This window comes from Epinephelus lanceolatus, chromosome 13, assembly GCF_041903045.1.
Source record: "Epinephelus lanceolatus isolate andai-2023 chromosome 13, ASM4190304v1, whole genome shotgun sequence".
In the NCBI taxonomy this organism is placed as follows: domain Eukaryota; kingdom Metazoa; phylum Chordata; class Actinopteri; order Perciformes; family Serranidae; genus Epinephelus; species Epinephelus lanceolatus.
In genome coordinates, this window is record NC_135746.1 from 5,813,172 (window position 1) to 5,840,504 (window position 27,333).

Below are 27,333 nucleotides of genomic sequence, written 5' to 3' on the forward strand. Positions count from 1 at the left end.
AAGAAGTGTAATGAACATAGGACTGTTAATATACCACAATGGATGATGATGATGATAATAACAAGAATTGTATTTATATAGCACCTTTACAAAGGACTTTGACAGATGAAGGAAAAACAGAAACAGGATATAGCAACAGAAAGTCAAACACTGAAATCATAATCTGACATAAGCAGAGTAAAGTAAAACTGGACGATGAGACAAAAAAATACAAGACGCAAAATGTCTATATCAATAATTATAAATAAAAAGAATAAAAGCAATAAAAAGACAAAATAAAAATAAATCTAACACTAATACTACTACTACTATTAATAATATAATATAATATAATATAATATAATATAATATATTGACCACATCTGGACTGTGGGACATAATGAATAAATACATAATGATAATAACAATAATAATAATAATAATAATAATAATTGCTGAAAATATTATAATACAGTCCAGATGGGGTCATTATAATCTTACTGCACCACAGATGTGCAATGTAATAAAAACATTACAGGAAATGTAGAATTACTGCAATGCTATTAGGAATTTACCCTAAAAAATAGCAAAATAATAGCCCAATATAATATAATATAATATAATATAATATAATATAATATATTGACCACATCTGGACTGTGGGACATAATTAATAAATAGATAATAATAATAATAATAATAATAATAACAACAACAGTAACAATAATAATAATAATAATAATAATTGCTGAAAATATTATAATAAAGTCCAGATGGTCATTATAATCTCACTGCACCACAGATGTGCAATGTAATAAAAACATTACAGGAAATGTAGAATTACTGTGATGCTATTAGGAATTTACCAAAAAAATAGCATAATAATATATATATATATATATATATATATATATATATATAATATATATATATATATATATATATATATATAATATAATAATATAATATATATATAATAATATATATATAGTATAATAATATACTATATTGACCATATCTGGACTGTGAGACATAATTAATAAATAGATAATAATAATAATAATAATAATATCTTAAATAATATTAATAAATAATATAAGTTATATAACAATATAATATAACATAATATTGATCACATGTGGACTGTGGTCCATAATAAAAACATATATAAATATATAACATCATGATTATACAGTCCAGTTGGGTCGTTATAATCTCACTGCACCACAGATGTGCAATATAATAAAAAGATTATAGGACATGTATAATTACTGCGATGCTATTAGGAAATTTACCACCAAAAACAGCCCAGTGATTCCCTCACTGTTACAATGACATTATGATATACACCTCACTGTGCTATTTATACCCTCATGCCACTGAATAGTGTATCATCAGTTTCTATTGTAGGACGATGTGCTGAGCTCAGCAGCAGCAGCGGTGTCGTCACGACAGGAGGGGTCGATTTACGGCACCGTGACGTCACACACATTGCTCAGCAGAAGAGCCTCGCTGCACGAAACTTATGGCTGCAGATGTGTAGCCCGGGATTAAGCGACACAACGCGGACTGGCAAATCAGTATGTGACCTTAACCTTAATACGCGCATGCTAATGAGTGTGTATATGTGTGTATAATCCATGTGAGGGTACACACACACAGGTCCGGGTGTGTGTCGTTGTCTCCGCGCGCCTCCATGGCTTCTGTCTCCGCCGCCCACTTATATAATTAAAGATAAGGCTGCACGCTGTTTATCGATACTGGAGCTGTGTAGAAATGATTTGGTGTATTAGGGGAGGTTTTTGGGGCTTAACACACTGACACGTGAATAACCAGTGATCACATTTACATTATGAACGGATGTGCTAATAGATATATATAGAATGGTGTGATAGGCCCTGACATGATGTTTGCTCTGTTATCAGATGGAAAACACACAACGTCATGAAAGAGATTGACACTGAGGGGGGCGAGAAAGATGACAACGGGTAAGTCACAACCAATAATGATGATATATTGTCCTTAATTAAAATCCCACCTATTTAAATGCAACAATTTAAGAGTCCCAGTCACCCTGTTGGTGTTTTTCCTGAGTGAAACATTCATTTATACAGGTCAGTATCATGTGTGTCTCATCCAGAGTAAGAAATCAATTTGATCTGACTGTAATGTGTCAAGCAGAGCTCTTTTTTCCCCCTTAAGCTGCATTTTCTGGTTTACAAACCTGCATGCCTGAGCACAGTTTAAGGGTTGAGAACTCAAGAATAGAACAGTTATGTATAATAAAGGCTGTGACTGCGGGCCGAATTCAATAAGACATATAATGAGTGAATTACACACTTGTCTGTTTCTTAATGGGCTGCTGTCAGTAAAGAAAATGAAGAGGAGGCTCCAATGAGGCGTAGCTTCTCGGTAGAGGACCTCCTTGATGAGGTGGAGAAGATCTGTTACGATGCCTCGGGGACATCAAAGGTCAGAAACAATTTCACACCAGTAAATCTGCAGGGCCGATATCTCTGCAGGGGAAACGGGAAAACCTCATTGTGTCCTCAGACATTGAGATTGTTATTGTATGTAATTAACTTTGCATTAATACACACACACAGACTTATAGCCTATGAATAAAAAATGAGTATTAAAACATGTCAGCAGGGACATTTAGGCTGCCATTTTAAAAATTCAGTGGACATTGTTAGGGTGACGTTGCAGTTATACATGCTCATTAACCGACTCGTGTTTACACCTGTGACGCCTCCAGAGCCTGTGGAGTTCAGCACATACAGGGATTGTTGTGTCTCAGGCTGATCATCATCTGTGTGGCTTTTACTCAAAGGTGGAGATGGTGGTGAGGCTGTGGAAGGACGGCTTCACTGTGAACGATGAGGAGTTTCGCAGCTACACCATACCAGAGAATCAGGACTTCCTGGATGCCATCAAGAGGGGGTGAGTGAAAGCGGCAAAGACAAGTTTTTACAGGTGTTACAGGTGTATTGAGTCAGATTTTTCAGCCTTAAAGCTCAATGGGAGCACAGTTTTGTAAACCCTGATAGGGTTGTTGTATCAAAAGAATACTTAACTCCCTAAATGACCATTTGTATGTCAAGTACTGACCCTGTGTTATGAAGAATTTGTGTTTTTCTCACATGCGTCCATGGTGAGCCAGAAATCTGAGAAAAGTCCTGATGAATTGAAGTCATAGGGGTCCGTGTTTAACCACAACAAAACTATATATTAAAACATTATGCCCTCCTCCAAGCCAGAGTCCATTCACAAAAACTGTTATTTTATCTAGACCAGCCCCTTGAAAGTCGGAGATTCGAATCATCAGTCAGAGACCCCTCAGTCATTGGTGTGCTTTGCAGTGTACTTCTGGGGACCATTTTACCACAGAGTGAGCACTCTTGTCTTTCACACTACTCTTTGGTACAGAGCTGCAGATGTGATGCAGTGGAGCAGAGGAGGAGAAACTTTCCACCGCAAAGCTCCGAGATAACATTATCTTCTCTCTTCTGCTAGGAAGTGGTGATTTTACAGCTCGCAGATACTTAACACCACACACTCTCTGTGTAAAAGAATGTTGCACCGAACGTCCTGCTGAGCCCTGTTTAAACTTCAAACTTCAAATGGAAAAACACAAAACAAATCAACGAATAGTCATGATAAATGTCAGAATCTGATTCAATTGACAAAAGTCTGTACAGCCCTAATTTTATCTCACCGAACACATGGGCTGCTGCTCTCATCAGTAGTTTGTTATTGTGTGACTTTGATGTTTTAAAGTATGGAAGCGTATTGCATTCACTTGACAAATAAAAAAAGCCCGGTTTTTCTGAGTAATTTTTTCTGTTTTTCTGAGTAATTTTTTTCTGTTTTTCGGAGTAATTTTTTTCTGTTTTTCAGAGTAATTTCTTTATTTTTCGGTTTTTCTGAGTAATATTTTCTGTTTTTCATCGTAATTTTTTTCTGTTTTTCAGAGTAATTTCTTTATTTTTCGGTTTTTCGGAGTAATATTTTCTGTTTTTCATCGTAATTTTTTTCTGTTTTTCGGAGTAATTTCTTTATTTTTCTGTTTTTCGGAGTAATATTTTCTGTTTTTCGTGGAAATTTTTTTCTCATTTAGCACGCTGTGCAAGTACAGATTTCAACCAGCAGCAGAAACGAAAGGTGAATCCTGGCAGTTGTGGGTTGAACGGGGGTCACAGACAGGAATACGGCGGTCAAATAGCCTATGGCGGCTCCACGGCGCAAGATAACGGCTTACCGGCGACAGAGAAGTCCAACTCCAGGTCCAGTAGCCTAATTTCCTCTTTCGTTGGCGTCATGACTGCCCAGTAGTACCTGGACAACCGAGCTGTGGCACATAGGTATGTGGCGTGTTAGAGGAGAAACGAGCCGTTCACACTTCTCTCTTTGTGGCAGGTAACGGTCCACAAACCTCACCGCACTTTAAGGACTGTTCTTTACTTATGAAGGGACTGTTCTTTACTTGTCAGGGGAGGAGGGTGGCTGGTTGATTTTTATTTTATTTATTTATTTTATTTTGATCCCCCCTATGTTCATCACTTATTGATGCTGTTTTTGAAGTATGAATAAGTCAATAAGTAATTTATTCCATTGAAATATCATTGATGTATTATAGAAAAATGATTTATCTTTTTATAAATGACAAAAGGCACATCTGCCTCATTTTTGCTGTGGTATCCTGATACTACTCAGAACAGTGATACTTTCACTGGTATCGTACTGTGGGTCCCAATTTTGGTACCGTGACAACACTAGATGTAACAACCATTCCATTCAGAGTTGCGCAGTGAGGCGGCTCAGGTGCCGCTTAAAAAAGTGTTCTCCCACTTTTGGGAGTGGGGGAACACTGCTCTCTCAGAGGCCCAAAGTGTTCCCCTACTTCTAATTTTACAAATTAAGCACTGAGGGTAAGGCACGTAATTAGTTACACACAGGGTATGATAATCTAGCTATGTTTTCCACTGCATCCTTCTAGTGTAGGCCTATCGCTCAATGTAACAGGTTAGGTTAGTAACAGGTTGTAACAACATTACCTGACAAACGTGTATGGGCATGATTTCAGTTGTCAGGTAACGTTAAGCTAACAGTTTTTTACCATCATGCTGAACATTGTTACTCATCACAAATTTGTCAGCTAACGTTGTTACAACCTGTTACTAACCTAACCTGTTAGATTGAGCGATAGGCCTACACCAGAAGGATGCAGTGGAAAACATAGCTAGATTATCATACCCTGTGTGTAACTAATTACGTGCCTTACCCTTATTGATCCCGTAGTTGAAACTGTCTAGGAGCAGGAGCACGGATGCAAGATACATCCATGAGCAGGAGTCACCATGGATGCAGGGGTCACTTGCAGGTGCCAGGTGGGAGCTTCTCGCAAGATTTTGAAGTATCTTGTCTCCTCGTTCAGGAAAAAAATTATCTCGACAAACAGAAAAATAAATAAATTACTCTGAAAAACAGAAAAAAATTACTCAGAAAAAAAAAACAGAAAAAATTACTCAGAAAAACTCAAGTGAATGCAATACGCTTCCGTATTTAAGGGATTCACTTCGAATTCAGCAAAGTCACACATTATCCCCTTTTACACTGCCTGTACAAGTAGTAGTAACAGCACAAAATTGTCTGTATAAACAGGTCAGTCAGCAGGACGGGACCATGGGCAGGACAGGTGTGAGGTTTTGACAATGTGTTTTGCGTGCAACCGACCACAGGAGATTTAAAAAGTAGCTGTTAGCAGTAAGTGGCTAACTCAAAGAAGAAGAACAGCAGCTGTAAATGTCCGCTAGTTTGGGAAACAAAGAGATTCGGGGGCTCCTTACCTTCTGAGCAGGGGACAAGATCAGCAGGCATATAACAGAGACAGTAAATGATTGTAAAGCGCTACAAATGCACTAGAGGCTGACGCTCTGTGATCACACACTGTAGCAGAATGATGCTGCTGCTATTTGGTTCTGTGTAAAAATGCAAAGGAGGCATAAAGAAGGAACTTTGAAGCTATCCTTTGGTGCAGTCTCTGTAAAAATGGCTGATAATTTAAACTACTGATCGAGGTAGCAGAAGATGAGCGGCTCCCGTACTCATCAAGATAAAAATTACTTTTAGTCAATGGAGTCTGACTTTGAAGAGAGCAGAGATAAGTTTCACTTTTAGTTCAGTTCCCTGTCAGAAAGGACTGTCTAGTGTGCGACTGGATAAATGAGACTTGGATTATACTGCATGATTTGTGTGAGTTTGTTAACCAATGTTTTGATATAGTTTTGCTGTTGAACTTGGGCAGCCTTTACTTCAATTCATCAAGACTTTCCTCCGTTCTGTGGAGGCATGTGAGAAAAACGAATTTGAATTCAATGAAACACTGGGTGAGTAATTGAAATAAAACTAGTCATTTTGGGGGTGACGTATTCATTTTAAGCACATAAGAGCCGTAGTATCTTGAGATCTGACAGGACTGTTGATTAATATCAGTGACATAACAACTACTACAACAAATGCTGTCATCTGTCTTTTAATAACTTGCCTTCTGGCCTGTACTCAGGCTACAGATGGAGGACAGTGATTTGTGCGATGGTCAGATATTGTGACACGTAATATTCTCCAGTCGAAAAGCAAATAACAAAGCAGTGTTATTATTATTACTCTATTTTTTATTGTGTTATTAAATTTCATCACTCGATGTTTCTGCTGGCTCTGGGTTGTACTGAGAAAATGTGACTCGTGTCTGTGACAAACAACTGTAACCTGTATTCTTCAACCTGGGCCTTATATTCCCATGTTTTTGTGTCTAAGAGACTTATGTGAACAACACTTTTTGAAACTGGTGCAGTTTTGAGTGAGAGGGCTGCAGCCAGTAGCAGCAAAATCTGTCCAATAAAAGAGCTCGTTTTTGCCATTGTCAGACTCATTGTCAGATTGTTATTGTAAGTGTTTGACAAAAATAGAAAGTATGCCTACAGAGATAGACCTTTGGTCAAAGAGTAAGGTCCTTTTTTTGTTTAACCAGAAGCAGCCCTGAAATCACTATTGCCAAATGCACCAGACTCAGTAATTTAAGCATGTACACAGCCATCATGTTTTCACATCTAACCGGGTGAATTAAAGGTTTATTTCAACAATAACAAAGTAGGTGATTGTTGGAACAGTTAAAAGATAAACCAAGACCGTTTTTGTGGGTTACATGTTTTTTTTTTCCGTGAATGAAGGGTGTTTCATAATGATAAAATTAATGTTAATTACATGGTAATGTAATGTTTCCGCCCTCTGTAGTAGGTGTAAAGAGGCAGATGAGACATTAACACATTCTCTTTGGACATGTTGGACGTTGTTAACTTATTGGAAGAGTATATTTCTCTAATGCCTTTGAGAAAAACTGGGAACCTAACCCACTAGTTGCTGTCCGAGGTGCCTCGGGTGCGTTACCTTTGGCAGTATAGAACTCAGTCCATTTCACTTGGTATGGTTGTGGCAAGGAAACTTATTCTAATTATGTGGAAGTCAGACTGTGCAGCAGCATATGATATATGGATAAGAGAGCTGATTAATTTATTGTATGTAGGAAGATTCTATAATAAGAATAAGATTCAAATATCTGTCAGAATTTGGAGCCCTGTACTTGAGTGTCTATCTATCTCTATAGCAGTAAACCCGCTATTGCTGTGTATATGTATTTATTCTACTAGTAATGCTGAAGTTCTAGGACATGTTTTTTGTTGTTTTTCTACCTGTCAAAATATTTGTTGTTAAAATGATATACTGAGAATTTGTGTTATATTGGAAATCCTAAAATAAAGGTTAAAGAAACGAGCATTTTGAGGCTGTCTCTGGTCAAACAAAAGAGATCTTACTCTTTTTAAAAAGGTCTATCTCTGTAGGGATCCTTTCCATAGTGTTGTCAAACACTTAATATAATAGTCTGAGCCTGTCAGTGACAAAAACAGGCGCTTTTAGTGGATGTAATTTGATTTTTATTCAGATCAGTCACGTAGACACAAAAACATATGAACACTGTGTGTATGTCAGTCGATGGTTCGATCTCACAGTCGAACCCGATCAGTCCCCAAGGGGAGGTTAGCAGTAAAGATGTCCCTCCTACAGACCACAGCCAGGCCACATAAGATAGATAAAGCAAAATGCTCATTAGCGCTCATTTGTCATATTGATTGATCTGACGAGACGCCAACCCCGGTCTTTTATCTTTCCCAGGGAGCTTCCGGCGGAGTGGGAGAGCAGAGCCGAGGAGGAGGAGCTGGAGATCAGTGTGGAGGACCTCACGGAGGAAAATTATGTTCCCAGGAAAAAGGCCTTTCACCCCTTCAGCGGCCGAGGGTATCGACTTGGCAGGTAAGAGACTGTTGCTGTGACGATAAGTTAAAGGTTGCATTTGATAACATGATAGTGTATATGTTAATATAAGAGTTGTTTAAATAGAGTTGTTTAAATAGTTATTTAGTTTATGAATATGGTCAGGAATCATAAAAAATGTACACGTGGAGTTACTGTTTTAAAGTAGTTTCTCAAGCCTCAAAATTCAATATACTTCCTACTTTACACCACTAGATGTCCCTCTACATCCAGGTATCAAAACACCCACAAGCAAATCTGAGCAAGCACACAGCCTGATGAACTCAGAGCCTCAACATCTCCATAGCATCACTGTATGAATGCTAAATTGTCCAGAGAGTTCAAACAAATATTCAGTGTGATAGTGTCTGCTCACGTCTTGCAGTAATTAGTCAGAAATACACAATGCAAATGCTGTGTGCACTTTTAACCGATTCTTAATCTTCTATTTATTCCTGTCCATTCTCAGTGTTGCACCCAGAGTAGTGGCCAGGTCACCATCTGTGCACGAGGATGGAGAATCTCCTCCTATTCCCATGGTAACACTAGACCACGCCCTTCCTGTCACCTCCCTGCAGATCTGGTTGGCTGACGGCAGGAGATTGGTGCAGAGGTTTAACCTATCGCATCGGTGTGTATCACAAAGTCGAGGCCGAAATGCATCTTTTTACATCTGAGCTTCACATCATCAAATCATATTTTACACATTGAATGATCTGCGTATATCTAAACACTTCCCACTCCTGCTATGCTATCATAAATCCTCTAATCTCGAGTATCGCAGGAAAGAAGTAGTTGAAGGAATGACATAATATTTTTGTTTGGACTAGCATGGGAGGCGGCGAGGGGGGTTTGTTTAAGGATTACGTAATGCTTTGTTCTAGTCTGCTGGAGTTGAAGGCATGTTGCATGTTATATTCCCTGCCACAGTGCATGGGGCTGCAGAAAACATAATCTGAGATGTAGCAACGGAGTGGATCTATAAAATCCCCAGAGAGGGATTGCGTAACTCGGATGCAGCATTTATATAACGGGGTTAGTAGCTGAAGGATACAGAGGGCTGAACCCCTCCAACCTTCAGCCAGCCTCTGTGTGTGAGGAGTGGGGCTGCCATGAGATTGCTCGTCTATGCTGGGCCGTGATTAATAATGGATGATGTTACTAGTATAGTGCTTCACAGAGACGTCATGTGTCACAAGAGAGAGTAGAGTATTTGGACGGAAGGAGCAGACACAAGGGATTGTTCTAACTCTGCCTTTCTTAAAGGAGAACTTCAGTATTTTTCAACCTGGACATGTTGTTGTGTCTAAGTGACTCATGCGGTAAACTATTTCTGTAAGTGGTCCATATTAAGAGAGAGCGCTGCAGCAGCGAAATAGGCTGCAATGTAAACATGTAGCACATATGGCGCTGTTGCTATACATCCACTAAAAAAGCTTGTTTTTGTCACTGACAGGCTCAGATAAGTGTCTGACAACATGGAAATGATCCCTACAGAGATAGACCTTTTTGTTAGAGTAAGATCATTTTTTACCAAAAACAGCCCCAAAATCACCAAACCCACCAGATTCCATTTAAATAAACAATGATTTTAGCATGTATAGAACCAGATTATTTCAACATCTAACTGGGTGTATTAACAGTTTGTTTCAACCAAACCAGAATTGGTGATTGTTGGAACAGTAGGACGATGAAGCAAGACGACTTTTTTGAGTTTTATTTTGTTTCTCTCGACTTTAAATGACGTGTGTTTTACAATGACAAAATGACTGTTTGGTGGATTTGGCAATCAAGATTTTGGGTCTGTTTCTGATGAACAAAACGGTCTATCTCTGTAGGGATCCTTTCCATTAGTTGTCAGACATTTATAATAACAATCTGAGCCTGTCAGTGGCAAAAGAGCATATTGTAGGACAACGAAGCAAGACAGCTTTTTTGAGTTTTATTTTGTTTCTCTCAACTTTGAATAACGTGTGTTTTACAATGACAAAATTACTGTTTATTGAAATGGAGTCTGGTGGATTTGGCAATCAAGATTTTGGGGCTGTTTCTGATGAACAAAACGGCCTATCTCTGTACGGATCCTTTCCTTTAGTTGTCAGACACTTAGAATAACAATCTGAGTCTGTCAGTGGCAAAAGAGCATATTCAGTGGGCGTAAATTGGTCGTGTTAACATGCTCACACTGTAGCATGTTTTACTGCTGCTGGCTGCAGCCCTCTCTCTCAATACTGGACCAATTTTTTTTAAAAAAAAAGTTGTTCCCATTAGTTTCTTAGGCACAAAAACATAAGAAAATTGCATCTAGGTTTAAAAATACTGAAAAACCCTTTAAGCCTGGACCCTGCCTTTAATATTATAGAAGGCAGTATGTGCACAGTGTGCCGGTGTCAGACAGTGGGTCACTGCTGCTGCTCACTGTATGTGCTTATGCCCCCTCAAACACACACATTCTCACAGACTGATTAATTTCTGCTGGTTATTTATATCATTGTGGTGTATTTATTATGAATACAGTCTATCTGATGGTGGTTTTGTTTCTGTTTTTCCCTGTTTCATCACTACTATTAATGCAGCTGTAGCCAGTATCTCACTATCACTATCCTCATTCATATTTCAAAAAGCTACAAATTATATTCGGCAACAAAATAAGTCTGAAGAGCTGGAAATCAGAACAGAAGTAGAGAAGAGAGCTGTTGCATAGAGATGATACACCGGCTCATCTAGTTGCATTGGTGTGAACCGGCAGGTTTTTAGAACGTTGCAGAACGGTTGCAAGTAGTTGCATGTTTTCACTCGTCTCATCGTGAATCTTTGGTCTGAACTGGGCTTTATGGTTATTAGTTAGAAGATTTCCAAAGTCAGCTGAATATTTAGCTGATTTCAACAGTGTAAAAACTAGATTTCTCCTTGGTTAGACACAATAGATAGATCATGAACAGACTGGATTGAGCAAAAGGTAAAGAGAAACATTTTATTTCACTGTAGGGATGTTCTCCCTAACGTCATTGGACACAAGAGTGTTTTATGCTGATAGAATTACTGTTTGATGTATTGATAATGGAGCCTGGTGAGTTTGGTTATAGTGATTGTGGGGTTGTTTCTTGTTAAACAAAAAGGTCCTTCTCCTTCATAATGTTGTCAGACACTTGTATTAACATTCTGAGCCTGTCAGTGGCAAAAACACGAACTTGTAGAGGACAGAAGTTGATGGTGCCAAATGCCACAACTGGTTACACTGCAGTCTGTCTCTCAACACTGGACCAACTTACAAAATGGTTGTCTTTGTTAGTTAGTCATATAGACACAAAAACATGGGAAAATCAGATCCAGGTTGAAAAATACCAGAGTCACCCTTACCTTATAATGTTTCTTAAACCCCTCAGTCCCAATCTTTCTCTGATTTTGTCTCTAATTTTTCTCCAGGATCACAGATGTTCAAGATTTCGTGGCACGCTGCCAGAGGAGCTGCCCACCTTTTGTCCTGACGACATCAGTTCCTTTCCGAGAGCTTGACGACAAAGAATTGAGCCTCGAACAAGCCGACTTGGCCAACGCCGTCATCGTCCAGAGACCCCTGAACACACAGTCTGCGTTTGGACATTCCTGACTAAAAAGGCTCCCCCATAATTCCCACAGCACGCCACTTACTCCCGTCACTGACCCCTCACCATGATTGCAGTCTCAAGGTCTTCTATAAGCTATAATCTTAATTTATTCTGCAGTTTGTGCTGCACTTGATGATTGTTACATATTAATCTCAGTGTGAGATTATCCACAGCCTAATGGAGATGTCGCCAGCTCGTCACCACCACAGGTGCTGGAATGCTGTCGTCAACATTATGTCTTCTCCCTCTGGAGGACAGTCTTTAACTTCCAACAGAAAGCCCCAAACCCCCAAACTCCAGAAAGGCAAACCAGTTCTGTCACCCGTGCAGATGGTCAACCATGTGTGTCCATCTGTTGGTCTTACCCTCCCTCCTTCCTTCACACACACATGTGCACAATACTACCACCAGCACCACCAACCAACCCTCTAAAGTCTTCCCAAACTGTGATCACCAGTTTTTCTGCACTATTTACAGTGGATAAAATAAGGGGCTGATATCTCAATTTTGAGTTTACAGTTATATTTAATGGACATGCAATGTTTTGTTTGCACATTTATTACAATTTAAAAAGAGAAGACGGCAGCTTGTTACTTGTGCTGGCCTATTAATTGTTTCGCCTTTTTTTTGCATTTGTTTGTGAACATTTGCCTTTGTTCTGGGGTCGGGGTATTTAATTCAGAATGTGTAATGTATTATTTCATTTGACTGCATTCTTTAAAGACATATCACACATCAAGGTACAATAAAAATCCTCCTCAAAGTTTTGTTTTGTTTTGTTTTTTGATGCTAAAAAAACAAAGTGAAATATTTTTAAAGCACTAATGAGCATTTGTGATATTATAACTGCCCAGGTGTGAAGACTGCTGACAGATATATTTGATAATTAAAGCATCCATCAGCTCCAAGCGATGATGATTATCACAGTGATTATGACATGACACCAGGCAGCACCTTATTCCGTGTTGTTATGCAACATCTGTGCTGTCATTACAGATTTAATAGGGATTTAAAGAAGGAGGCGGGGAGGGGCTGCTAATGTCAAAGATGTCAGAAATGGAGGAGTGATGACTTCACAGTGTTGACATTAAGACACATAGTATGGAAAGCATGTATCTGAGGATAAGAACATAGATGGATTACTGAATGGGTCAACAAGGCGCAGGCACAGTGACCAGAAGTGTCAGGGACCACAAGGAGTGACAAAATGGCTACACAGTGACACAGGATGATCCCAAAAGGCACAAAATGATCTAAAGGAGATACAAAACTACCTTGATAAGACACAAAATGACCATTAAGAGACACATAGCAACCACAAGGAGACATATAATAACCAAAAAAGACACAAAATTATCTTAAAGAGACACAAAATAATTGCAAAGAGGGCTAAAAAGAGACACAAAGCAACTACAAGGAGACACAAAATGACAACAAAGTAATGCAAAATGACCCAAAAGAAACAAAATGACCTCAAGGAGATACAAAACTATCTCAATAAGACACAAAACCATCACAAGGAGACACAAAATGACAAAAACAGCCATAAAAAATCAATTCAAAGTGACACAAATTCACCTCAGTAACACACAATATTCCTCAAAGAGACATAAAACAACCACAAGGAGACACAAAATGACAAAAACAGCCATAAAAAATCAATTCAAAGTGACACAAATTCACCTCAGTAACACACAATATTCCTCAAAGAGACATAAAACAACCACAAGGAGACACAACTCGACTACAAAGACATACAATGACCAAAAATGTCACAAAGTCGACTCAAAAAGACAAAACACATTCACGAGGGGGCACAAAATTACCACTCATGCATAAAAGTGAAAACACACCAGAGCAGTGCAGTGTATCCAACTGCAATAATTAAATTTTTCTGTGGCTGGGCGCATTTTCAAGTGTTTCAGACAACAAGAAAATTCATTCTAACAACATGGTCAACATATCACAGGACTCTGTTTACTGACTAGCTGCAGGTATTCTCTGGCTGCAGTCCGCTGCTAAAAGTAAAACTATCCCCAACTTTTAATTTGGCTGCAAATCCCCGCACAATCAAACCACAGCTTTCCATAGCCTTTGCAGAATCACCACGAAGTTTGTGACCTGCTACTGTGTAGAAGAGGTCTCATAACCCACCTATGGGTATGAAGTGTAACTGCTGTGACCAGATAGTTTTGACTGGGTTGTACAAAATCAGTGGCTTCACATCAAAACTGTTAAAAAAAAAAAGCCATTCATATTCTTAATTCTTGCCTTTCTTCTTGAGTGAGACATCTTGTGCTTCTTGGCATGTGTAAGGACATGCATGCGCTTTATCATGAGTGTGTGCATGCCTCTCCCTCTCCGAGCTTTTCTGCCCGGCCTGGGGAGGAAGGCGAACGCCATTATCCATCTTCAATATTTAAAGCTTTGGGAGGGAGGGGGATGCAGAACAGGAGAGGGTTTGTATTTGCTCATGGCTGAGGAAGACAAGATGACAGCCTCAGGGCGGTCAAGGTCAAGGGAAGAAATGTCTTGAATATTATAATCCCCTCTGAAGAATTATGAGGCCACATCTTAAGATTCTTCAACCTAAATGTGAAGGCTGCTGTGGGCATCACTTGGTTGGCAGCCAGAGGGGGTCTGGCTAAAGAGTAAAAGAGAGCACATTTCCTTTCTGCTACATATTTAATAAGGCTAAGCATGCAGGGAATTACTTTCCCTTTAACTCCCACATTTCCTTTCAGAATGACCCTTTTACTCGTGCAGCAGCCAACCTTTCATTTTGCACATTCCTCTTCACGCATTATCGGAAACATACCCGTTCTAATGCAGGTCATATGCCGGGCCCTTTCTGCAGCGGTGCCTTTTTCATTGTCAGTAATGTGGTTTTGGTTGAGGGGTTTGCACGCTTGGAATTTATGGAGAGGTCTGGGTTCACCAGCCGAGGTCTCTATGGCATGTTTGTTGTCATGCTCCGAGGAAAGGCTTACTGTGGAGAGCAAGCGGCTTGATCTGAAGGAGCTGTTTATGAAAGTGCTTTGTGGGAAAATAAAAGGCACTCAATATATCATAAGTGAAAGACTTAAAAAAGGAGCCTGTAAAAATAGCATAACAAGTATGTGTAAAACTGTATCTCATTCTTCAACCAGACAAAAATGTGCAGAGACGGCTTTCTTTCTTTTCAGGGTCAAGCCTGATTAAACTATTTCTATGCAGTTTAAAGAATAATTGTATTTTATGGAAGTAAGCATCTCTAAATAAAAGAAAATATTATCGTACAATAAGAATCTGACCCTTCAAGATCTTATAAGATATCAAGAAAGAAATTATAAAGGTTCAATTAAAAGGCACTAACCGGGTTTTCACAAGATTTTCGGTTTATTGGTCAGCCTGTGAATCAGATGCATTATGCTTTCTGAAGGGAGCTCTCTAAAGTTTCAGGAAAATAACCTTTATGATGTCATCAAGGTTACAGGGCTCCGAAGTTCGCTTTTTTAAAACATGCATGAGGTTTGAAAGAAGCAGACGTGTCAGGGCAGAGACACTAGAAAGTGGCACAGAGTGAAATGAATCTGTGCGTACTGGCAAACTATTTGGCCTTAGAGGCTTGGTGACATGAGGACGACTCACAAGGCTTATTGCTAATCTGCTTTAGCTGGCAAGCTAACATCTAACATGATACTGTAGCTAACACACAGTCCCAATAGCACCTTGTGATTCTGTTTGATTTTTCTAAACTGTACTGTTTACCCCTCTCTGGCACTTCATGCTACTCCTGGGGATTTTACATGATTTCATTCAATACATGTTTTATTAAAGAGTAAACAAAAGCTAGTTTAGTTTTTAATGGTACAGTGTGTTCACACAGTTCACTCAAGAGACAACACATTCTCGCTCCGATCTCGTCATGTATCAACATTTGGTCATGGACTTTCCACGTCCAGATACAATGTGAAAGGTACCCTGGGTGCGTTGGTTGGTGACGTTCTGGGATACAGTGTCAAGTTCTGCCTGTTTCATGCATTGTCTTCTTTCAAAATACACTTCCTTTTTCACAGGAAATTCACTTTTTACATACAATCTCTTTCAAAATAAAAGCACTACATCAGTACAACACCACGAATTGATTGTTTTGTTCCTTCAACAACACACGTTCGTGGTTATGTTTCGGAAAAAAAGAACAGGCTTTGGCTTTATAATCTCAGGGGACACGTACACCACTGTTTTGTTGAGCTTGCCCACCCCAGTCAGACTTTCACCGCCTTATTTTTGTTCTTGTCCTGCCATGTTCCCCCCTGACACCACTGAGCATTTTTAAACTATATCGGCGACCAGCTGCTCATCATGCGGACGTTACAGGGCAGCTTTTTCGTCGAGGTCTAATGCCGTGAGTCACTGCCCAAGTGCCAGTTTTCGACAACTCGCAAGGCTTGTTGCTAATATACTTTAGCTGGCGAGCTAACCTCTAACATGCTACTGTAAGTGGCAGGACATGCTAACACAAGCCAGTCACTATGGCTCCCTGTGGTTGTTTTTTTCTGAGCTGTACTGTTTACTAATGCGACTCCTGGGGATTTTACGTGATTTCATCCAATACAGATTTTATTAAAGGGGGTAAAAAGCTAGCTCAGTTGCTAACGGGAGGGTACATTAACACAGTTTACTCAAGAGACTACTATAAAGAGCACTATGATCAACTACTGCAAACCATTTGTCTTGTGGAGCAGTTTTTCTTGATTAGAGGAGGGTGAATAGAAGTGAATGATGCAATAGAGCTAATAAGTTAGAGAAGCTTCCTCCATTTTGGACTCTTAGGTCAAGACGGTTTACTGTTGGTCAGCTACCCTGTCCTCACAGAAATACAGGAAATGGCCACAACCTCTTAACACTGCATTATGTAGCAGTGCAACCTTCCACTACAGAAGTGGATGATCACTAAAATCAGACAGGAAAAAAAGTGAATATCGATATTGGTATCGGTTATTGGCCAAATGAGTTGTTATATATCAGCATATCGGATATCGGCAAAAATCCAATACCATGCATAGCTAGTAACAATGACACTTTACTTAAAGTACGTAAGCAGGCAAAGTTAAAATATCTCAATGCTCAAGTATGGTCTCATACAGGACATGAACAGCGGTCTCCTGCGTGAAAGTCCTGTGTTTGTTTGACCCACCTCTTCTCCTGCCCTACTTTATTGCTCATTAGACTCCCTATTGCGTGAGATTGTCCAGGGAATTTGTGTGTCCACCACGAAAAGAGATCCTAATGGACTTTCCGTTGGCATTGTTTTTATGTATATGTGTATGTTTTACGACATAACATGCCACCACTACGTGGGTGATTAAGAGGTTGTGTTTATTTTATGTATTTCTGTGAGACCATGTTGTGTTCAACAACTAATCTGTGAGTCAAAGTTCACCAAAAACGGCACATATTTCCTGCGGCGCCATGAGCAATCTAACTAATGTCTGTGATTTTATCTGAATTATTTTCATACTAAATTTCACCATTTTTGAAACGTGAACTTCACCAGGCTTTAATGAAAGATTGTTGGATTGTGGGAAATGTAGGATCCAGTGGTTTCTGGGAGGCTAAACCCATTTACGAGCAAAAGTTTGGATACCTGCCTTTCTATTTATATTTTTCCATCAACATTATGAAATACATCATAAATCACTGGAGTAACCCTTTAACTACACCCCCCCCCCCCCCCCCCAACACACACACACACACACACACACACATACACACACACACACACTGTAGGCCTACATTGTTATGTATTACAGAAATATATGTAATTCATGTTTAAAAATAGCATACAGCAACAGTCATAATGGTTATATGATGATGATGATGATGATGATGCAGTCTGGGAAATATGTAGTGTGATGCTTGAGGTATTTTCTCACACACCTTTCCAGCTCCTTGTTCCCAGGAAATCATCAGGTAATTCTCCGTGACGGAAATGAAACCAAACTGCATTTTAGACATTCCGCGTGAGCTACACCACACTTCATTAAAAATGACATTCACGAGCGGAATGTTATCAGTGCGAGGATAATTATGATTTACCAATAAGATGTTTATATGAGACAGGTGGTGTTTGTACACAAACCCATCACCATGACGCCTGGAGGCTTTTCATAGGGAATGTGTCAATAAAACAATGACGCGTGCCAAATAAATAGCGCCTGTCATGCTTGGCTCTATGTTATATCAGGGGGAGAATATTACAGAAATATTGTGGGATTGTTTATGACATGAGATTTAAAAATATCAAATATGTCACTATATGATTTAAAGCACAAAATAAGCCTCTGTGAAATATTAAGATACAGAAATACCAGTATTTATAATCTTTCCCATCCAAAACGCACACACTGCTGGTGTCAACGCATCCCCTGCCATAATCCCCTCACACACACGCGCGCGCGCGCACACACACGCACAGCCCACATACATGCAATCCGTTTAGTGTCATATACCGTGACGGCCGCTGCAGGGCGCAGCTCCGTCACTGCAGACTGAAAACAAGCCCGAGTGGAGACGCGCAGACCATCTCCATCCTCCGCAGTCTCCTTCTCATCCAGCCCGTCTGGCTGACTGGCAGATCACCGCACCGACACCAACTAACTATACCTGCAACTGCAACCTGCTGACAGCACCGGCTGCTTCTCCATCAACACAGGGTGAGATCATTAATATGTTTTCTCGCTTTTTTAAAATGAGCTTCAGTGGTTCTTATCAGGTGTGCAGAGTGGTTGTTTATGGATGCACTTACAGGAATAGTGAGATGAGGGCAGGCAACACAGTCCTGTACGGGACATCGTCGCGTTGTGTGCCCCGGTTTGCTCTTTCAAGCTGTTAAATGCTGCAGATTACAGTAACCTGGGTGACATTTGATTTTAAGAAGGCTGTTTGTTTTAAATAGCATGTGTGTGTGCATGGGTGTAGATTAAGGGGGGCACAGGGGACATGTTCTCCTTAATATTTAGGATATTAAGAGCATGTATGTGCATTTGTCCCCACCAAATAAAAGCATGGAAGTATCAGGGGACTTTTATTTTGACAGAATTAAAGACATTTAAACCATGAATTGATGCAGAAAAATTCACCAAAATGCAGGAAATGAAGTGTTTGATGCTCAAAATGTTCTCACAGAGGGCCCCCTGTTTCATAAGTGTCCCCTCCACCATGTTAAAATGGAACCTACAGACCTTGTGTGCTCTTGTTACATTCCCTTGCATCTGTATTCAGCTCTGCTCTTTGTGCATTACAGTAATAGTAAGATGAGGGCAGACAGCACAGTCCTGTACGGGACATCGGTTTGCTCTTTCAAGCTGTTAAATACTGCAGATCACAGTAACCTGAATGACATTTGGCTTTAAGTAGGCTGTGTGTTTTAAAGACGATTGCTCAAAGCCAGAGTGTGAGCATGGGTGTAGATTAAGGGGGGGCACAGGGGACACATCCCCCTCAGTATTTAGAATATTTAAAACATGCATGTACATTTGTGTCCACCAAATAAAAGCATAAAAGTAGCAGAGGACTTTTACTTTGACAGAATAACACCATGACTTGATGCAGAAAAAGCAAAAAATAAAGATTCACCAGAATGCAGGAAATTAAGTTGATGCTCAAAATCTTATAGCCGAGGGCCCCTTGTTTCATATGTGTCCCCTTCTCCATGTTAAAATGGAGCTTACAGACCTTGTGTGTTCTTGCAACATTCTCCTGCATCTGTATTCGGCTCTGCTCTTGTGCATTGTCCCATTTTTGTGTTTTCATGCATGCATCAAAAGTCTTTGTCTGTGTGTTTACCTCCCTGCATTCCTGTGCTTGTATGTTGCAGAGCATGGTTGTGTCATTTTTTTTTTGCATATGTGTGCCTGTCTGACTCTGCCCTTCCCTTCCTGGCCTCATTCCAGAGCAACAACAGCATGTGAATGGCGACGGAAAACGGCAGAGTTGTCACAGAGGAGCAGCAGGACGAGCTCCCAGCCTCTGGAGCCGCTGCTCATGTGCAACACCAAACACACACCCGGAGCCAGAGCCACATCCAGTTTCACCCTCTGACACACACCACCACCACCTCCACCGCCACCTCCCAGTGGCAGCCTCCTCGCGCTCTTGCTCACACGAGGAGTCACAGTCACACTCACTTCAACACTCCCTCACACACACAGACGCAGAAGTACGGCTGCCGCCTCACACACAGCCTCTCAGCCATGGCCAAGGGAGAGAAGGGAGCTCAGGGCTCTGCAGGGAAGCTCATCAAGCCCACTGAACCGCTGTTTCCTAAAACACCTCAGCAGGTAAGCTCACCTGTTTTGTTTTTAGTGCTTCTTTTGTGTTGTAGTTATCACATGTCACTAAATCTGAGTGACAATTTTCAATCGCATCTGGTGTGTTTGCGGCTTAGTGAGGCTGTGAGTGACTTGATTGGATGAAGAGGGGAATAAAAGATGGAAAGTGTGATCTCTTTAGTGGCTAATCTGTTTGTGATTAATCAGCTGCATTGTTTTCCTGTGAACTGCAATCCCCCAGATTGCAATAGACTCAATGCCGGGAAGTTGATTGTTTTCTTTTGATAAAGGCTGTTCCCACTGATGGGATGACTTGAGAGATGATTGCTTTCTTTTGCCTGATCAGTAAGCGATGAAGACAGCTGTAATCACGGCCGTAATAGGAAGCGAGACAGTAGAAAGGGAATGACTTACTCAAGTTTTGCAAAGAACAGAAGCCTGGGTGGAATATCCTGCCATTTTCTGTTTTATCTTGCGTTATTTATCTCTGTGAGGGCTTTATGGGTGATTGCCATCTGATTGCTAGAGGGTGATAAGTCTGTGAGGTGAGCTTGTGTTTGTATAGCAGCTGCTGTGCGTTCAGAGTGATGCTCTTCAGGCTGTAAAACTGAGGAAATAAAAGACATAGACCAAAGCCTTTACGTGGTGCATTGCCCCTTTATTTAGGTAGAAACTATACTGTGCAGACAGTGTGTCAAATACTAACGTAATCCAATACCGTGGTAGTTAGTCACTTATTTTCTGTTTTGCTACTTTGACTCAGGTTGCCTCTGAAGCAGGGTGACATCACTCCCTCTAACCTGTTCTGCAACTGTCTCATCTCTGTGAAACCTTCATATAATCTGCAGTGTTATTGGTTTTGGCTGAGTGGATTTGACACCTGAGAGTTTGATTTTACCATAAACAAATCATGGTGATGGTAGTTTCCCTGAAGATGGCAGAACTTTACCGAGGTGAGCTGGATTGGATAGACTTTAGTGTCCCCGAGGGGCAAACAATAGTCAGGACAACCAATTCATATCATACAATAGATGAACAAAAGATCAATACAGTAAATGCCATTAAAATGAAATTGAAATTACCTCAAACTAATTTCTAGAAAATCAGTTAAAAAATGTAGATTTTCCAGAGTATTAATATTCACACAAAAGTAGTGGATTGAAAGACACAATAATTTGAATTTCTTTCACTGATTTTCTGTAAAGTTTGTGCTTAATTTAGATGGAAACTTTGTTATTTCCTTGGTGTAAAGCAGGCCTATTCAATTGTCAATGGGTAGAGCGTGTTATTAGTTACTGTTAATGCCACTTGTTATGCTGCTGTGCATTGATAGCTCTTTTTTATCCTGTTTCTGCATTATGCTGTGCTCCTTGGTCAGATATATGATATATATACATAGACTTGTTGCAGCTGGTAAAGGTGGGACTACATATATGGCAAATGGCTGAAGATAGATTACAGCTCTGTTATGTAACAGATGTCGGGGGGTTTAAAGACAAAATGAACCACTGCCACAAGTCTTTGCATGTATGGTGATAGCGTTTGTCCAATATGGTGTTGATCAATGCAGTATCACAAAACACAATAATGCAATACTCAAGTGTGTCAATATTTTCTTACACTCCGCTTAACATGGCTCAACAGCCCAGTCGCCAGAAGAAAATGTTGGCATTGTACGTTTCTGCAAACCACGAATATGTTACATTCGTACGTTTCATACGTATCATATCAACATCTCTATTGTGCCGTAATATGTGAGCTGACTTTGTCATCTGAATGGTGGGTGGTGTGTCATCGAGGCGTAACACCTGCCAAGCTGCAGACCACTGTTTGAGACAAACAAGCAACAAAGCGGTTGTGTTTTAGCGAGTCATCTCTGTGTTCCCAGCATTTTTTTTAGGGACCAAACGTGGGTGATTGTAGCGACCTGTCGCTGTTTTTCCAGCGGCTTTTTTAGGCACGAAAAGAGGTTATTTTTTACCAAGACGTTACTGCTTTTCAAAACATCATCTTTTACTAACCATAACCAAGTATTTTTCATGCCTAAACCTAACCACACGTTAACCACAGCATTGTTGAAACCTAACGTTTCACCGTATCCGCTACATGATAATGTCCAAATCTAGCATATTTGTGGTTTTCAGAAATGTACAGAGCCAACATTTTTTTCTGGCGATTGGGTTGTGTCTCAAATATACACAGCAACTTGCTCTCCTCTAAATTCCAAAAAGATGTTTTGACCCCCAAACAATGCATGTTAGGAAGGCTGGAAATATACCATTAATTTCTTTAAATTTGATAAGTTAGATAAGACTAGAAATTTTTTAGACTTGCATGTTACCCTGAAAGCCAAGGAGCACAAGAGGGATTTTTAGTCGTATGCATGAGAAATGTCAAATAAGGATGACTAAGTGGGACAAAAGAGATGAAAGCAGCTAAATGAGACCAACTGATGGATCCAGTTAACTGCCACATGAAGAGCTTCCTGATCCATCACACAAGTACCGAGCTTTGTCACTGTGACGTTCATGTGGAGCATGTTTGAAGGGAATGATTATAACTTCTGTCCATCTCTGGATTTTGGATCAATTCTCTGCAAGTTTAGCTGCAGCGTCACATTTTAATGGCTTGCTTCCATCACTGACATCATCAACCATCCCTTTCATGCTCATAATCCATAATCTGAATTGACGGCACAAAGCTGCTGTTGTCAACTCCTATACCGGCAACCCATGATACGACCCTGATTGTCAGAAAATCCTTCACCACGCATTTAAACTGCTTTATGGATCCATTTTTACTAGCTTAACTTTTAGCATGCCAACAATCAGTGTACACATTTTAGTTTGGAAAATAAAGCTCAGCTGGTTTAAAACGCTTTTTTCCCCTCCCCCTTTCTTTGCACTTGAATTATCCTCAAACCTGATTTAAATCACTTGCAGTGCAGTTCAAGCATTTTAAATTGTTTTCCCTCTGACGGTTAAGGATTCATTAACTTTAGAGATTAGTCTTATCTGTCCTTGTCCCTCGCTTGTTGACAGTATGAACTTCACAGATGCTCCCTTTAGTCTGAGCAACTATTTCTGTATATGTGTTTGTGTGTGTTGATTTGTGTGTATGTGGTGCTGTTTGTGCATCCAGACAACAGTAGAAGGGATATCCTGTTTATCCTCTTTGATGATAAGAACTCAGTAATGAGAGATTGAGAGTGTTTGCAGGAAAAGAACGAGAGTTTAGAGACAGAGAGAGAGGGAGAGAGAGTATTTTTGCACATCATCAGTTAAGCAGCATTCTCCAGACACCAAAGACTTTAATTTTTTCTCTCCAATTAGGGGTAATTGCAGTGAGAGTGGAAGAAGAGAGAGTTTTGAAGTCGGAACCGCCGCGCAGCCTTTACTTACCTCTGACCCGCTTGTCTTGCAATTGAATAATTACACACCTCCCTCCTGGTAATTGTCGTTCTCGAACCCCTCCATGTTTTGATGGGGCGAAAAAAGGAGGAAGAGAAAACGTGAGTCGGATAATAACAGTGTGTTGGTCGCGGCTGTGGTTACTTTGGTGATTTCCCTCTTTCATAAAGTTCTGAGGGGAGTAGCTACGGGCCAAGCCTGGGCCACTGGATGTGGAGCGACACTGTTGTGTGTGTGTGTGTGTGTGTGTGTGTGTGTGTTCTTGTACTTGCTACACAGTGAGGACCGAAGTACATTTTTAACCAACAGAGTGAGGACATTTTTGGAAAGTGAGGACATCACTTCTTCAAAGGCCTGTTTGAGGGTTTAGACTTTGTTTTAGGGTTTAGATTAAAATTAGGTTTAGAGTAGGGTGAGGGTAAGGTAGGTCTAGGCAATAAAATGATAATTATAATTACCTTTTTTTTAACATATTTAAAACATATATTTTTTAAGAACATATAAACTGCTATACAGCATTACAAAAGAAGGAGAAAAAAGTATATACATGCACAAGTACACATATTTATAGATGCCTACATACACATAGAACCTTCAAAGGCTACAAGTAAAAATGTACTACATGCAAAATAAAATAAAATAGAATTAAATAAAATTAAATATAATAAAATAAAAAGAGATAAAGTAAAATAAAATACGATGAAATACAAAATGAATAAATAAAATAATTAAATGTGACTTACTTCACGTGGAGTTATCAATAAACTGGGGGTTTAGACTCTAGCTTTTATATATATTCCAAAAATGGATTCCAGATTCTCATAAATTTAACACAAGAGCCATTTAATATGAATCTTAGTTTCTCAAGTTTTAGATGTTGCATCACTTGCCTCAAACACTGAGTCCAGCTCGGTGGTTGAGGGTTCTCCTTCCATAACGATATTTACCTCAATATAATTTTCCTCAATAGAGATATAAGAAATCCTTAATGCAATTAAACATCTATGCACTTGTAGAAGGTGGTGATAATGCGCTTTAAACAGCAGTTGCCACCCGCCATTAACCAGAAGAAGAAAGAGAAGTAGTAGTAGTAGTAAAAGAAGAGGAAGACAAGACTGCAGGGCCACTGCTGGTCATGTGGGCGCCCTAAGTGTAACTGATTTGTTGTTATGCTCACACATAGAGAAGAAAAGTCCTTACATATAACAGGCATTTTACAGCAGCTGCCAGAGGCTCTACAAAGACACACACGTCTGCTCTACCTGGCTGCAAGGTCGTAAATTAGGTCATTATATGACACCTTCTGAGTAAGCTCTGCATCGATACTGATGACAGCAAAACTGTCCCATTGTTACACGCAGGTATGTTTAATAAGCTTAAGTTTAGAAGAACTTCACTCAGCAGAGGCAGCTGACTGTATTAATAACTGTACTCGTAACCTGAAAGGAAGCTTCTCATTTTGCTGTATTCACTGAAGTAGCAGCAGCGCAGCTCAAACCGTGTTGTGTCTGAGAGGGCCTTAACTGAGAGAGTTAATGCAATATGTATGATCATGATTAATGTTGGTGCCCCCCTCTGGTAATGGTGCCCTTAGCACAGCGTATGATGAGTGGGCACGGCAGCGCTGCAAGCCCGACTAGTAATGCATACGATATGCGATAGTCGACTCATCCAGTGCTAATGGTGAATTAGCACGGTAACATGACTGACTATTCGGCTATTTCATTGCACTGAAATGACATAATGTGACTAAACATAAGATGATTAAAACTGTCATACATTTCCTCGTCGGTAAACACGGTTCCTGCCTGAGTCACGTCAGATGGATTTTTATCAGCAATGAATGATCCCACGTTACTTCACGACGTCATCGAAGTCCGCCGTTTGTTATTGTTTTGATTGAGAAACAGCAGAAATGACACCTTGTGGGGTAAAACAGATTTCCTTCCGTCTATTCATTCTCTTTGCATCGTCAACTAAAACTCTTACAAAATGTTTTTAACCTTCCTCAGAAAGAGTTTGACAAGCTGCAGACCAGAATTAAGATTTATTTGTCTATTTATTGTTTTATTTTTTGAGATTTTGTACCTCCGATTTGTTAAATGTTCTGCTGTTTGGCAAATGTTGTCATGTTCTAATAATAAATAATAGTCTAAACCACAATCAGCTGTCACTGAGGAGCAAAATCAGCCTTTAAAACCTGCAAGAAATAATGATTTGACCTTTTTAGCATCATAATTTTCGAGAGAAGGGAAGGCGAGGGAATGCATGATGTCAGCGCAGGTCCTCACAAAGACAGAAATACAAGAAGGTGTGTGTCCGACACCAAAGGATTTGGGGGGGGTGGGGGGGGGGGGGGGCACACAGAGGTTGTGCACGGCCCTGGAGACAGTCGTAAATATTGGGCTCCCTAGACTGCGGTGTCTCGTCTTATTCATGTGTGAAGATGAAAGCTCGCCCTTCCTGCTGCACACACACACACACACACACACACACACACACACACATACACACACACGGAGTCACGTGCCTCGTGGTTTTGGCAGAGGACGGTGAAGGGAAATGGAGCTGTGGATGACTCGGTGGGTTTGTCAGGCTCCTCTGTGGCCCACAGTGTCTGCACAGATTCACCACAATACAAATAGCCGACAGGGGGTCTCCTTCTGATCCTCTATTTTGCACACACACATATTTTGTACACGAACATCTCTCTTATCCTAGAGTAACTGTCATTTAGAGGGACAAAAATACAGGAAGATTAATGATCAGGAGACTATTTTTGTGTCTTTAAGGAAGTGGAATTCATAAGAAAACAGATTACCACCTACATATCTTCCACATACATCATCACAGCAAACGTAGTGTGATGTGCAAACACTTTTGCAACAATTCTTTGCACTCCACTGAATCACTGAATCATTGCGACATGAAGATGAGGAGGAAATGTTATTTTAGGAGCACCTGAAATAGAAAGGATATTCAGACTATGAATGACTACCCAATTGACTATTCATGAGTCATACATCTGTTATCATGGCTTAATGTGTTTGAGAGCGACACACCTTGCAACGTGTCTTTGTTTCTGGTAAGTAAAGTTTAGGTAGGAATTTGCCCGGCCCTGTGACACAAAAATAAAAACGAAGTTAGTTTAGTAAGAGTTTATGTCTTTCAGTACAGCAACAAAAATCATACAGTGTATCATGCTATGACTGAATCATCTTTGCTTACTAACCAACAAAATGAAATATTTGTTATTTATACTCCTGATTTGCTGTTCCAGGAATGAGCCTGATGACAATATAAGTCATAAATGCCCACTCAATATGATTAAATACAGTGGTTCAGCCACGGGGTCCAGATTTCTCCTTAGTCCTTAGTCCAAGGTCCACACAGTTTAATATATTCAGCATTATACTTGCATTTGGCCGTGTCCTGAAGCTCAATTTTCTCAGTTTTTGGATTCTTCGTTCACTGTGAAGGCATGCAAGAAAACAAAGTTTTCTTAATGTCATCTTTTAAGGTTTTCTTAGGGGTTTATGTATCACTTTAATAAGTCATTTGCAAAGAATATGTGTCCAGAAATGCATAACCATGTTGAAAGTGATTATCATACAGTTAGTATAAACTTCGACAGTAAGCAGTTAAACCACATTT

At 39.9% G+C, this 27,333-nt stretch overlaps 2 protein-coding genes across 2 annotated transcripts in view; both read left to right on the forward strand.

Annotated features, from left to right (window-relative positions):
- The first annotated feature begins 1,438 nt into the window (after positions 1–1,438).
- On the forward strand, positions 1,439–12,717 carry ubxn2a (UBX domain protein 2A). The gene is made up of 7 exons (XM_033647801.2): positions 1,439–1,559; positions 1,905–1,967; positions 2,349–2,451; positions 2,813–2,922; positions 8,209–8,346; positions 8,816–8,977; positions 11,773–12,717. The coding sequence occupies exons 2-7, from the start codon at positions 1,924–1,926 to the stop codon at positions 11,954–11,956; spliced, it is 741 nt and encodes a 246-aa protein (XP_033503692.1). The 5' UTR covers positions 1,439–1,559; positions 1,905–1,923; the 3' UTR covers positions 11,957–12,717.
- Positions 12,718–18,473: 5,756 nt separating this feature from the next.
- mfsd2b (MFSD2 lysolipid transporter B, sphingolipid) overlaps positions 18,474–27,333 on the forward strand; it is a 28,894-nt gene continuing 20,034 nt past the window's right edge. Inside the window, exons 1-2 of the mRNA XM_033648132.2 lie at positions 18,474–18,652; positions 19,892–20,278. Of these exons, the coding sequence (XP_033504023.1) occupies positions 19,910–20,278 (369 nt within the window). The 5' untranslated portion in view covers positions 18,474–18,652; positions 19,892–19,909. The remainder of the gene's footprint in view (positions 18,653–19,891; positions 20,279–27,333) is intronic.

Coding starts and splice junctions, on each gene's coding strand:
- ubxn2a (XM_033647801.2), top strand. CDS start 1,924: ATGAAAGAGATTGACACTGAGGGGGGCGAGAAAGATGACAACGG. Junction 2,452..2,812: donor ATGCCTCGGGGACATCAAAG/GTCAGAAACAAT, acceptor TTTTACTCAAAG/GTGGAGATGGTGGTGAGGCT. Junction 8,347..8,815: donor CGAGGGTATCGACTTGGCAG/GTAAGAGACTGT, acceptor GTCCATTCTCAG/TGTTGCACCCAGAGTAGTGG.